Source organism: Ciona robusta, chromosome 1 (assembly GCF_009617815.1).
Source record: "Ciona robusta chromosome 1, ASM961781v2".
In the NCBI taxonomy this organism is placed as follows: domain Eukaryota; kingdom Metazoa; phylum Chordata; class Ascidiacea; order Phlebobranchia; family Cionidae; genus Ciona; species Ciona robusta.
In genome coordinates, this window is record NC_143235.1 from 11,806,036 (window position 1) to 11,819,245 (window position 13,210).

Sequence of the window (13,210 nt, forward strand, 5' to 3'; positions counted from 1 at the left end):
TGTGTTACTTTCCGACTGCGTTGTTTCGTTAGAAGCCCTACACCTTGTATTATATGGTCAGATTTACAACGGAGGCGAGAAGCGGGACGTCATCAGACTTTTGTTTTCGCCTGGGTGGCTTGCTATTCTAGTCACGTGATGTAAACACGGTTACTCTAGGTCACAACAGAAATGTCACTACAGGTCACACGAAAGGGCGCCGTGAATCATCATAAAGAGTTCCTAAATGAAATATATGGTGTTTTCACGATAATAATATTAAAACGTTTTTACAACTTTTACACAAATTTTAATAAAGTGGATACAGTATACTTTGAAATTCTTATACAAAAACGGATTTCGAAGAATTTCGCTGTCATTATTAAACAGGGCAGTTCCAGAAACAAATGACGCGAACTAACTGGTATGCACGAATTAACGCTGACTGCCACCTACAACAATTTGGATGTCATTGCTATCCGTTGGGACGAACAAACATGTTTGTCTAAGTTAGGAGTTATTAAGCGAAGTGCATGCCTATGTATGTTAGGTGTCAATTAAGACCAACCAGTTTAATTTACATGTTGTCACATTCAATAAACTTCTTACATTCAATAAATCTCTTACATTCACAAAATTCTATTACAGCTTATGTAGCAATATTTTACCCTTTACCTACAAATATATTAACCTTTCAATAAACAACAACAGTTGCAATGTAAATTCATTTATGAATGTTAATCACACAAGCAACTGGTTTGCATTGGGAATTGGTTTTTGTCTTCGATATCTATTTTCTCCTTCAGTCCTGCTCTTTCTTTGCTTTTTTAGTGCTTTCCCAGAAGCTATACGTCGAATGGCATACCGGTCATGGTCACGTAGTTGATTGGTGGTATTACCAGGTAATTGAGAAGGATGGTAATAAAACAATGATTCTTCAGTGTATCCCTTGTATGGGTCATCTACATACCTGTTACATTAACAATCTTTAACAAGGGTAATATATAATTTGTCTGGTGCCGTGGCAGTAGTTAACGAGCCTGCCTCTAACCTGGAGGTTTAAGACTCGTTGTTGCTAACAGTGTTGGGCGTATGTGTCCTTGTGCAGGACACTTAACTGCTATTGTTCCAATCGAGTGGTTACTAATGTGATGAACTGTTCAAATTGTTAAATATACAGCAAAAAAGAGCCACAGAGTGAAGTTAGATACATGGTAACTGGCATCCAGCACAACGTGTATAAAAGTTTAATAAACAGAACATTAGTGTTATTACGACTCACGACTGTCGTTTACTGCCACATGGCGATAAAGTTAAGCTCTTTCTTTTAATACTAACTACAAACTGTGAGGTTATAAAAATCAATTATCCTGAATAACTACAAACTGTGAGGTTATAAAAATCAATTATCCTGAATGGGACCCCTAAGTTTTTTTTATGTATATCCCCTATTTTAACGAACAAAAATCTGCAAACGTTTGTGTTGCAGTACAAAAAAGTAACAGCTGATGAGTCAGAATTACATTACATTACTTATAGCAATGGGGCGAATTCTAAAACAAATTTTATAATAAGCAGTAAAGACCCAGAAAAATGTAGCAGAAAATCAGGACCACTAATTGTAGGTGGTTTATGAAAAAACGTTTTCATACCATTTTTGTTTCTTCCAAAATGGCGTAACTAGTTTATCGAGTAGTTCACTCTGTTCTTGATTACAAATAACATGACGTCGTAATCTCCAAATAATAGCGGAGCTTCTAGTTTTTAAAAGCTTTTTCCATATTTTCTTTTTATACCCAAGCTAGAAATAAACAAACTGTTTTAAAAAAACCATTAAAAAAAAATTTAAATAGGCTCATAAAATAAATCTTGGTAGACGGTTGAACATAAATAAGAAAGAAAGAGTATTTGGTTTTATAGCACTCTATGTTATAGTAGGGTGGGGAAAAATGAGACACCTTTAACACATATTATCCAAATACCCTATTCGTGCTTTATACAAGGGTCTATGAGAACTTCGTGGATAAGGTTTTATAATTCTTTGAATGTTCTTTGTTTTATAGCAAATGGTAAAAGAGGAATAAAAAGTTGTCCCGCATTTTCCCAATCTACAGTCTATTTATATGTTCATGATCACCTAATAATGATATGCTAAAGTACTGGCTAAAATTCTGATAAATATGTAACAAAGTAGTACTCTGGTCTCTGATGTGGTATTCAAATGAAATGAACGTCTAAAGAAAATGGCATACCACTGGTCCACTGCACCAGTAGTTGCAATTGGAATAACTTGTTCAATGATTAAATAACAAAAAACAAACTTGTTCAATATACCTATTTAAAAATATACATTAAAAATTGATGAATGTCTTTGATAAAAAAAATTAATGAAAAAACTGATGAGTAAGCACCTGTCTATGAATCCACAATCCATTACCAAGTCTTCGAAATCGTTGAAGAACCATTTTGGACGACTTTGTTTTTCCTCCTCTCTGGCTAACACGTGTAATTGTCCGGCATTGCGGAGTTGAATTCATTAGTGGAAGCACTCTGTTCATATTTCTTCAGTTAAAATTAATAACAAAGTAATAGATATGAAATTTTGAGAATAAGGTAGTAAATTGTGTTGCATTTTCATTAAACAATGTTCCAGCAGTTGTATGGAAACATAAGTCTATTCCTAAAACATGATTTTATGTCTATTGTACATGGAATAAAACTGATTATTGTTATTCAAACAGACTCATATGCAGGAGCAGAATCATTTGATAAATGGGACATACCTAATAAATTGAGTCTGGGGGAAGGTGGTTTTTATTATTGAATTGTATTTATAGCCCGGAATTTCAAAGTTTTTCCTTGAGTGATAAAATCGTGTATATAAATTAGCCAAAGTTTTAAAACAATACGGTCCATCAGTACATTATATCAACAATTTGCAAGTATAATATTCTACACTACCATTTACATTTAAACAACAATTTCAGATTTAACAGCTAATTACCACAGCGAACCATTGCATTTTAATTACCTTAGAAAAATGGGGTGAACTGTATTATCAGCTGAAACTTTTGAAAATGATGTAGTTGTACTTCCTTGTAGACTTAAACTATTAAATGAGGTAAGAGACGTGATGGAGGAAATGTGACGTGAATTTGTTATATTTGAACCTAATAGCTTTGTTGTGCGTATGAGAGCATTTACATGATGCGAGAATATCTCTGGTTGGATACATCTACGAAGGGTTGTACGGGAACTCAAACTCCAGCATGCTTTTAAAGTGTTTGTAAACATCGATGCAGACAGATAGTGTAACAGAGTCTGTAAAAGTGGTTTAGAATTAAAGTGTTTAAAAAACATGGGTTTACTATACATTGAGATTTTAGAGTAATAAAGTGTATAGATTTTTGAGATCAATATTTCCACTACAATGGGAAACTGATATAGGAATGAAGCAACAATTGTGCAACTGCTAGCAGCATCATCAAACCCTATATCCCTCAGGTTTTGTGCAACTGCTAGCAGCAAGTGTCAAACCCTATATCCCTCAGGTTGCACATCTAGCGGCAATACACTGTCCAACAACGCCGATTAATACCGAAATTCTACACACTGTCTTTACGACACCAAAGTGATTCTAATATTTAGTAGAAAAAAACGGCCATTTTCGATACAATAGACTATAAAACTTGTACATTTTACTAATTAGACTGGGCAAATTATAAAATAACAGAAATAATATACCAAAAGAGTATTATTTTTTTTTTAAATCTTTATAAGAATTTCGTACTACAACAGCTTGTTTGCTCATCATTTTTGGGCACGTATGGGTTACATGGGTATATTTCTATGTGCTTTGATTTGCATGACTCAGTTGTTTGAAGATACAGTTTTCGATAGATATGCACTTTCGTAGTACCGTAAAATAGTACTGTTCTGATGTTTCTAAAAGTCCCACTCCCAGGAAAGTATACGTTTAAGATCTGAACAATAATAACGTTTTATTATAATTGTATATACATATATATATGTGTTACATATTTTTAATAAATATTTATTCATGCAGTGCAGATAACTGAGTCTTAGATAAGGACACTGACTTAGTATATCAAGGCAAAATGGAATTTACAATTGGTTTTAAATGCCACGATTTCGTTTTAATCGCTGCAGATACAGCTGCTGCTCGAAGCATTGTAATGTTTAAGCAAGGTAGGTATGGCATTAAATGGCAAATACATATTTTTTTATGTTTTAATGGAGACCCCTTCACTGTATTCTGTATACCAGTAACGTGTTGCCCTACATTTTATATGATTCACTTTTGTTCCTTTTAACAGATGAGGACAAGATGATTTCTCTCGGGAAAAGCACAATTATGTCTGTCACTGGAGATTCTGGTGACTCCAATCAGTTTTCGGAATACATTCAAAAAAATTTACAACTTTATAAAATGAGAAATGGTTATGAAATGTCAACAAAGGGAATGGCAAATTTCACAAGAAAAACTTTGGCAGAAGCATTGCGTAAAAATGTAAAATAGCCTTTTTATTTCAATAAGCAGTGACTTTTTTTGTTTTGGCGGTTTAAAATGCAATTGAAATGTTTTATAACTATATCAAAACATATATATATAGTTACAAATACTACATCTATTTTCTTTACATACATTAAAAATGTTTCAGTTAACTAATTTTAAAGTTAGGCTGATTCGTTACCAAGGATCATATCACATGACACTTAAATATTTTGTTTTTATTTCAGCCATACAATGTCAACCTTCTCATGGCTGGCTGTGATGATTCAAGCGACTGCAGTTTATATTTTATGGACTATTTAGCATCCAGTGTTGAAGTACCATTTGCAGCACATGGCTATGGTTCATATTTTGTTCTTTCATTACTGGATAGATGGCACAAACCTGATTTAACCAGAGATGAAGCGGTTATCTTGTTAAGGAAATGCATGGAAGAGGTGGGCAGTTGCTTTGCACAATTAAATACATATAATTTATACCAATTGTTGTTCAAAGTAACTTACTTGGTTGTTGGTAAGTCGGAAGCTGGCATGAGGTGTATAAAATAGAACACCTGTGTTTAACAACCGTCGTTTTCCGGCAATGTGAGGGTAAAGTAAGTTACATTCAATTTTTTTAAAGTTGAATTGATTTTTGTATCTTAAATTATAAATAAACACAGGTTTTTGAGATTTTTCTGACAAAATAAAAAAATTTTGACAAAAAGAGTTTCTTTGTCAAAAATTAAACTTTTTGCTAATCTGTTACTTTAATTATTTTCAGTTGAAAAAACGTTTCATCGTCAATTTGCCTGCTGTTCTCATTCGAATTGTGGATAAAGATGGTATTCATACACTACCACTGTTGAAAGAACAAGACTACAATGCATAAACTACATTAAACTCTGCTACTCGGTTTAAATTTGTATCAGTGATCTGAGACCAATATTGGCACAATATTCGCTGTTGAATTGCTCATATAAGTGCATTGTTACAAATATAGAATTGTAATAAAGTTCCTTTTTGAATGTAGAATTATTGTAGTGTGAAAATATTAATAACGGTTCACTAGTTTTTAAATATGTTAAACACAACATTTACTGGGAAAAAACTTATCTATGTTGCTTTAAAGAAAAGTGCAAGTGTACAACCACTACATTACTTCACAGTATATCATATAATATCTCAAATAGCCTTCAGTAACATAATACAAATATATAGAACTTTATAATGGACCAATGGTCATTTGCAAATGTACTTGTAACACAAATCATATGTAACATGATTTACTGTATCAGTTACAAAGAACTATTTTTTCTTTTTTCCCTTCGCTGAACTCTTTTGGCCTTTTTTTCCTTTTTTAGATTTAGTCCCAGTGTTAAAAGCACCAAGTCCACCCCGTACCATCATTCCTCTCCACCAAGCCTGAATCTAAACACCAATTTGAATTAAATAAGTCTTGCTTGCACATGGTCATAATTTAACTGTATAACTCTGGCTGTCCCTTATTTTCTGTAAATGGGTCTGAGTACATTTGTTATAAACATATATTGGGGTAAAGGCCCAAATATGCTGTAAATCCTAGGACCTTGACAAGGACTTCACCCACAAAGAAAAGAATCTTGTAAGTTTGAGCACCAGCAAATACACTACTTGATGTGATAGTATGTTTCACCTAATAATAATAAGACATACTATAACACACAGTATTTTTTATTCTTTATTGGTGAGGTCCTTGTCAAGGACCTGAGATTTAGGCCAGATTTGGCCCATTACCCCAACACCAGGAAAGACCATTTTAAGTCCTTCATGCGACCGGTGGTGTGACACCGCATCGCTCATAGACGCATATTTTTTTTATCCTCGTGTGCTTACGAGTTACCACACTTTTCAACTATGTTCATGATTTTTGTTTTTGATATGGCTTACGATTTGGACAACCCATTAGTGACCGCAGGGTTGGAGCAATGTCCGTTAAGTGTATTGCCCAAGGATCAGTGTTAGTACCCGCCTAAAACCACAAAGCCACGGCGCCGGATAACACACAGTAAGACAAATTTCATTTAAGTTAACCACAATCATAAAATTATTACACCTGTCTTACAGCATAGTAGGCATAAAAAAAGTCTAATTTTAGAATAATGCACTTCTACCTTTTTGCTAAATCTAAAATATATACAAAAAATCAAACACACTAAACCGAAATTTGTCCAAAGGTCTTACCGCTATGGCTCGTTTACGAACATTTTTCTCATGAGTAATGAAAGCAAGAATACTTTCAAGACCGTTTTCACAAACTTCTTTCGGTGGATATTGCATTGGGTTGTTTTTAACACTTAAAACCTTAAGCGATTTGAAAGTGTCAATTTCTTCTGGCAGTTTGTTAAGATCATTGTTGTCCAATTTTATTGAATGCAACCCTATGGAATAGAAATAGATATGAATAGAAATAGATAACAACCAATTTATGGAAAGCTACTATCCTTCAACATAAATTTTGATTGTTGCGCTTTGAATGAATGAATGTATCTTATTTCATTCTCGCATGGCCAGAAAACGACAGTTGTTATAACAGGGGTGTTCATACACCTTGTGTCAGCTTACAAGTTAGCACGTATGTTACTTTGTGGGTGATTATTTTTGGAGGATTTTTTCACATTTTTTATATATGGCTTTAGACATTTATTTTCAATTGGGATAATGTTAAGGTAAGACCATAAGAATTTGGTTCAAGACAAAGGTTGTATTCGTAAGTTCTGCAATTACCTAACAGCTGAGCTACAATGGTTGGTAATGCACACAGTAACTTGTTGTTACTACAAATCGGGACAAATATAAAATGTAAATAAAAACCATTGTAGAGTATTGAAATATACCAAAATCACTATTTTGTTATCATTACGACTATTAAGCTAATTAGGCAGCATTTACATTCTATGTTCTTACAGGTTATTTCTGTAAAGGTAGCAGGTAATGTAGATAGTCTGTTGTTTGAAATATCAAAAATTCTCAGCTTTTTCAAATGTCGTAAAACATGAGGCAAAGTAACCAGCAAGTTATTATCCAGATATAATTCTTCAAGTTCTTTTAAATATTGGACCTGTAATGTGTAAATTTTAAACAAAAAATTAAAAAAGTTTTTATTTTTTTCTATGGCAGCACACAAGGGGTTTTATACAAGGCATTACACATATAAACCATGAACAACAATATAAAATTACAATTAAAAATGTGTTATAAATAAGATAACATCACAGAATCTATATAATGTATATGTACACGAGTACACCCAACAAAAATAACAAGTGACATTGGCCATGCTTAATATTTAAAATATACATACACTGCATGCACACTTTACCTGCTCTGGTATTCTTGTAAACGGCTTGCCTTGATCTTGCCCAAGATATAGTTTTTGCAGTGAAGTGACGGAACATAAACTCAGAGGGAACTCTTCAAACTGTTAAAAAATAAAAACCTTTACCTAAACTACTGTGTATGAGTTCCCACCATGTATGGTACACTCGTACACATAAGGATTTTAATTTAAAATTACCATTTTGTTTATAATTTTCATTTAAGTGTAGGATACAATGAATGAAAATTGCCGCCCTTTTCAAATGAAAATCATTTTTTATCAGACAGTCATAGCGGAGAAAGAGAATAATGCTTAGAAAAATCAAACAAAAGCAAAACCTTTTTTGTTACTAGTGTGTAAAGTTCAGTACCTATAGTAGGGTGGGGTAAGATAGGACACCTTTTCATTCTGGTTTTCCATCCAATTTTGATATTAAACAAAAAACAATTACAGAATTATAAAAATATAGCCTTGCGACTTAATAAAAACGTTGGTAATTGTTAAAAATATGATCCGGAAATAATATTTAGGTGCCACTGATATCCCATTTTGCCCCACAACACTATATTAAAAGAAATTGTGAAAAAAACATTCACTTATTAGCAGAAACTATAGGTATTAGATCCTACATACTTGATTCCCAGTTAAACCAAGAATAGCCAATGACTTTAAATTTCCAAAATGTTCCGGAAGATCTTGTAATTCATTATCATCCAATGCCAACATTTGTAGTGAGGTTAGCGCACAGATGTTTGCTGGCAGATGGAGCAACCTTAAAATTTTAAATAAAATAGTATTTTGGAATAAACAAAAGTTTGGCTATACTTTGATCTACAATTCAACAAACCATTTAAATTTACTTATATGTTTAATTTAAAGTAAATACTTGCCTGTTAGAGCTTGCATCCAGGTATCTCAGTTTGCTCAGTCGAGAAATTCTCTTTGGCAAATTTCGCAGCAGATTGCCACGTAAATGCAACACTTCTAGCTCTACTAGCTTGTAAAATTTATGCGGCAGTACTTGGAGATGGTTAAAACTGACGTTAAATTCTCGAAGATTCGTCAACCACTGAATTGAATCTGGAAGGGCTGACAATGCATTTAAACCAAGGTCTAAGAGTTGAAGGTTTTCAAGCAGACACAGAGCATCAGGAAGACTAGTGAGTGCATTACGGGCTAAATGAAGTTGGTTCAAAGACACAAGGCCAGCAACTTGTTGGGGTATTCGGTATATTCTGTTTCCATCCAAGTCAAGAACCTATTAAATAAGATGGGTAAATTAATATAATCGTTTTTTTCATGATGAAATATACTTACAGTTACAAGGCAGATATTTTTGAATTTATTTTTAAAATATGCAATTGATAAAAAAGTGGAAAATAACAAAAAAAATATGCAGCATTTTATTTTTAACATAGGCCATAATCAAGAAAAAGAAATAAAGTTTTATTTTTGGTGCGGGAAAATAAGATTTTACATTCTTAAATCTAAAGAATCCGAAGACCTAGATTACGACCCATTGCTTTATACCACAAAACAAGTTCTTTAACGCATCAGAGCTCAGAAATTTTAACCTAATCATAAGTTATTCTTTAACATAACCCATTCTTTTGTTATGAATCATAACTAAAGTTAAAAATGAATAAAAATATATTTTACCTTAAGATTGGCCAGTGAGCAAATACATTGTGGGAAATCAACCAATTGGTTATTTTCCACATACAGTTCTTTTAGCTTTTTAAGTCGTTCCATTTCTGGGGGCAAATTTCTTAAGTTGTTGTTTGAGATACCAAGCAGTTCTAGGTGTAGCATAGATTGGCAGAACTTGGTGGGAAATTCCATTAAATTAATGTTGTATAAGCGCAAATTGGTTAAATTTGTAAGTCGAGCAATTGAAGAAATAGGGAGATTGAGTGAAGGATTAAAACTGAGGTCAAGTGAAATCAAATTTTGCAAGGAAGCGATATTATCATTCACATCTTCAAGTTTATTGTTGTCCAAGTAGAGAATCCTAGATAAAATATGCTGTTATTGTTTTTCGCGAACTTTTTCTTCTATAAAGCGTTAAAATATAAAATAATGAATAAACACCTACATTGATGCAATTAAAATATGTTTTCTGAGAACTATTTATAAATTCCTAAACATTTTCAAATAAATGCCTTTTGAAGACAGTTTTTATTTAGATAAGATTATAAATATAATAATTGAAAGCTTAACCACCCTGCCACACAAAAATAAATATAATTCAAAGCCTTTAAGATGCTGGAAATATACATCAGCCTGCGATGCTGTGCAAGTTGAAAACAGAAGAGAACATGATTTGTGGCGAAACGTAGTCTAAAATCAGAGCAGAGTTAAGGACTGTGTTGCAGATGAAGTCCAGAAGAGTAAAATTGTATACATAAAAAACATACATAAGTGGCCTTGGTGTTGGGGTAATCTGTCTTGATTTGTAGGTCTTAACCCCTAACCCCATCAACATAGAATAAAACTATTCACCTTAAGTTTACTAGACAGCCAAGTTCAGGAGGCATGCATTGTAGTTGGTTATGCTCCAAATGTAATTCCTCCGTCTCAACAAATTCATAAAGTTCTTCAGGTATTGCATCCAGCTGTTTGTTACCAAGATCAATGTACCTGGACAATCGTTTGTAATTGTATTTGCGTTAACTTAGGTCTATAACAGAAACACACGTTAAAAAAGTAGTTAGATATATAAGAAGTGAACAGTTAATCAGTTACAGTTCAAACAACACATTTAGAGATTTCACCAAGATATAAAACTAATCTAAATAAAAATACCAATTACATACTTGACCGGGTTGACCAGTGGATATGTTAAAACTGTAACAACAATACTAAACACTTCAAAAATGTATACATCATTGCTGCAGTATCACTTCCTATGTAGGGTGTTCTATTGCATTTATGTAACTGGTTTAAAACTATTATATCTATTTATGCAAAGTATAAATGGTGTTAAACATTACTATGTATAGTATGTTTTACACCTTTTAAACTTTGACCAATTAGGAAATTACATACTTTTTCTTATGCCTAAGCACTTTCTCTGCAGTTGGTAGAGACTCAATTTTAATTGGGAACTCCAAAATATCTTTAAGCAATTGAAGGCGTGCATTCTCCTCAAGTTTTGTGTTTTGCGTATTTGAAATATTCAATCCATTATTTTCCTGCAAAAATATTAAGGTTTTAGCTAGTTCTGCAATGTTAAAAAAAGTGTTTGTCAATTCAAAAACACATTTTATATTTAAGCATGCAATGACCTACATCTAGGTATAGATATGTTTTTTATGTAAAAAATCAGATTTTTAAGAACAACTGCCTATAACCTACAACATCTATACAAATTAGTTGTACTGTCGTTTTATTGTAAATCCCCTTGGTTGTATTAATTCATCTGATCTTGGTTACTGTAATCAAAAAAAAAAAATAAAATCATGTTTGTTATGTAGTCTCATACCAATATAATTGGTGGATTTGTTCCTAGACCACCAGCAGAAGGATGTAAGCAATCAGTTTCATCAGGAATTACTGTTATAGTTATGGTGTTCTTAACAACCAAATTTTCTTCATGGCTGGTTTGCCCAGAGAGAAATTTAGATTCACTTTTCTCTGGACTTGCTTTTCTCTCCACACTAAAATTCAAAACCAGAGTTTACCTTTTAAGTTTTATTCATGTTGTCACACATACTGTTGCTTGCACTATCTAAAAGAGCGGCGTTTTGGTTTAAGTGGTAACTTGGTACTTGAATCTTTATACGTACATGTGGTGACTGAGTTTTAAACACGTCAACACGGTAATTGCCCGATAACTTGCTTTTATAGCATCCTAAATAATGGTGCGTGCGTTTTTTACCAGGCGATTTTAAAGGAAGAAATGTAGCATATTTCCAGAAGACTAATTTCAACTTATTTTTCAACTTATCTACTATATATGCAGTCTAACTGGTACCTATATCCGCAATTAACGAAAGTTAGAAGCTGCGTGCGCCTACTTTTAAATTTCGCGCGTAAACTCTTTAGCGCAACTTGTGTATTCGATATCTTATTTATAACGGGGATTCTTTACGGAAGTAATAAAAGTGACCAGCCACCACCTATATTGCTCACCTTTCAGTTTTGGCAGTTTCTTTAAAGTGTACCTTACGTTTCAGTGTCTCGAAACCTGGCTTATAGCCAACTTCTTTTTCAGTCATTTGTCGTTTCTGTTTTTACTATCAATTTCTTAAACTTTATACCATTTATGACACATATTCATGAGGCAAAAGCCTCTCAAATACGGAATAAACTTATTTATTTTCTTTTTGCATGGCGGCTTAGTTTTTATTTTGTGTTTGTATTTTTACGGTAGTACTGCCAGTAGTAATATATTATGACATAATAATATACTGACTATTACTAAATTGATAGCTTTATTTCGCAATTTTCTGAATTACACCTATGTCCTCAATTACTCTTTTTATTTTCTGAAATCTGTAATATGTGTAAGCCAAACGTACGAAAGTCTGGCAAAAGTAAATAGTTTGTCGTGCGTTCAAAAAGGTAAAACGTCTTTTCGTTTGGACAGCGCTTTGTTGCCGTGTTGATAAATCAAACAAAACTATTGTTTGCAAAGCTCTTTACGATACCTGCCTGCTTTGTTCAGCTCAAATATGAAGTGTAAAACAAATTTAAAGGTCCCGCCGAAGCGCCCAAAATATTTTTATAATATCGAAACAACAAGCACTTACTGCTGAGGTTTCGTGTACTACTAAACAGTAGTTGCAAAAAAAATAAAGAAGCATTTCGCGCGCTAAAATGTACGGTTTGTACTACATTAACTTCACAAACAACATCGCCCTTGCGTTGACTGGAGCATTCGAAAGAAAAATGTTTAAATTATACAAGTATGGGAAATATGGACGAAATATATAGTTTTACTTAAGACAAGTATAACAATTATAATCTTACCTTTCTTCAACCATATTTCTATACAAGTCGAAATGCTACAAATTTTATCCTCATTTTCCACAGTATAGTTTTTAGTCTAAACAAATTAACACCTGTAATTTTTAACATCAGTTCAAGATACGCACGCAATTCTATTGATTTGCGATAAGTGGTGTGCGATAGCCCACTTCGCGAACATTAAGTACAAGCCACACATGAAACGAAAAGCCACATGAAAGAGCTGTAAATACTGTAACTGGTAAGCTTTTCTGTCTGAAGTATCTACTGTACTCAAATTTCAATTCCTGAATCACCAAACTGAGACAAAGGCGCTTTCTTAGGTTTAATAACAAGATTGTGTTTCATAATCTATTCTCTTTTACTTACCTCGACATTCAATGAATGGGA

At 33.0% G+C, this 13,210-nt stretch overlaps 3 protein-coding genes across 5 annotated transcripts; 1 reads left to right on the plus strand and 2 right to left on the minus strand.

The window, feature by feature from the left end:
- Nucleotides 1–690: 690 nt before the first annotated feature.
- On the minus strand, nucleotides 691–3,560 carry LOC149743253 (uncharacterized). 2 transcript variants are annotated; one of them, XM_089875903.1, is made up of 4 exons: nucleotides 3,011–3,560; nucleotides 2,391–2,541; nucleotides 1,632–1,780; nucleotides 691–949 (listed from the first exon to the last, which is right to left on the minus strand). In XM_089875903.1, exons 1-4 carry the CDS (start codon nucleotides 3,352–3,354, stop codon nucleotides 721–723), a joined length of 873 nt encoding a protein of 290 aa, XP_089732029.1. In that variant the 5' UTR covers nucleotides 3,355–3,560; the 3' UTR covers nucleotides 691–720. The 2 variants fall into 2 exon arrangements, with proteins under 2 accessions (XP_089732029.1, XP_089732030.1); XM_089875904.1 differs by having other exon boundaries at nucleotides 2,391–2,529; nucleotides 3,011–3,551.
- A 456-nt stretch (nucleotides 3,561–4,016) lies between these two features.
- Nucleotides 4,017–5,526, plus strand: LOC149743254 (proteasome subunit beta type-2-like). Its single transcript, XM_089875910.1, has 4 exons — nucleotides 4,017–4,188; nucleotides 4,317–4,510; nucleotides 4,741–4,950; nucleotides 5,276–5,526. The coding sequence occupies exons 1-4, from the start codon at nucleotides 4,098–4,100 to the stop codon at nucleotides 5,381–5,383; spliced, it is 603 nt and encodes a 200-aa protein (XP_089732036.1). The 5' UTR covers nucleotides 4,017–4,097; the 3' UTR covers nucleotides 5,384–5,526.
- On the minus strand, nucleotides 4,775–13,176 carry LOC149743255 (uncharacterized). Of its 2 annotated transcripts, none has more exons than XM_089875880.1 (11): nucleotides 12,824–13,176; nucleotides 11,334–11,508; nucleotides 10,898–11,043; nucleotides 10,352–10,489; nucleotides 9,509–9,860; nucleotides 8,740–9,107; nucleotides 8,483–8,621; nucleotides 7,853–7,951; nucleotides 7,438–7,591; nucleotides 6,715–6,911; nucleotides 4,775–5,922 (listed from the first exon to the last, which is right to left on the minus strand). In XM_089875880.1, the coding sequence occupies exons 1-11, from the start codon at nucleotides 12,835–12,837 to the stop codon at nucleotides 5,800–5,802; spliced, it is 1,905 nt and encodes a 634-aa protein (XP_089732006.1). In that variant the 5' UTR covers nucleotides 12,838–13,176; the 3' UTR covers nucleotides 4,775–5,799. The 2 variants fall into 2 exon arrangements, with proteins under 2 accessions (XP_089732006.1, XP_089732005.1); XM_089875879.1 differs by lacking the exon at nucleotides 12,824–13,176 and adding an exon at nucleotides 11,984–12,627.
- Nucleotides 13,177–13,210: the final 34 nt, after the last annotated feature.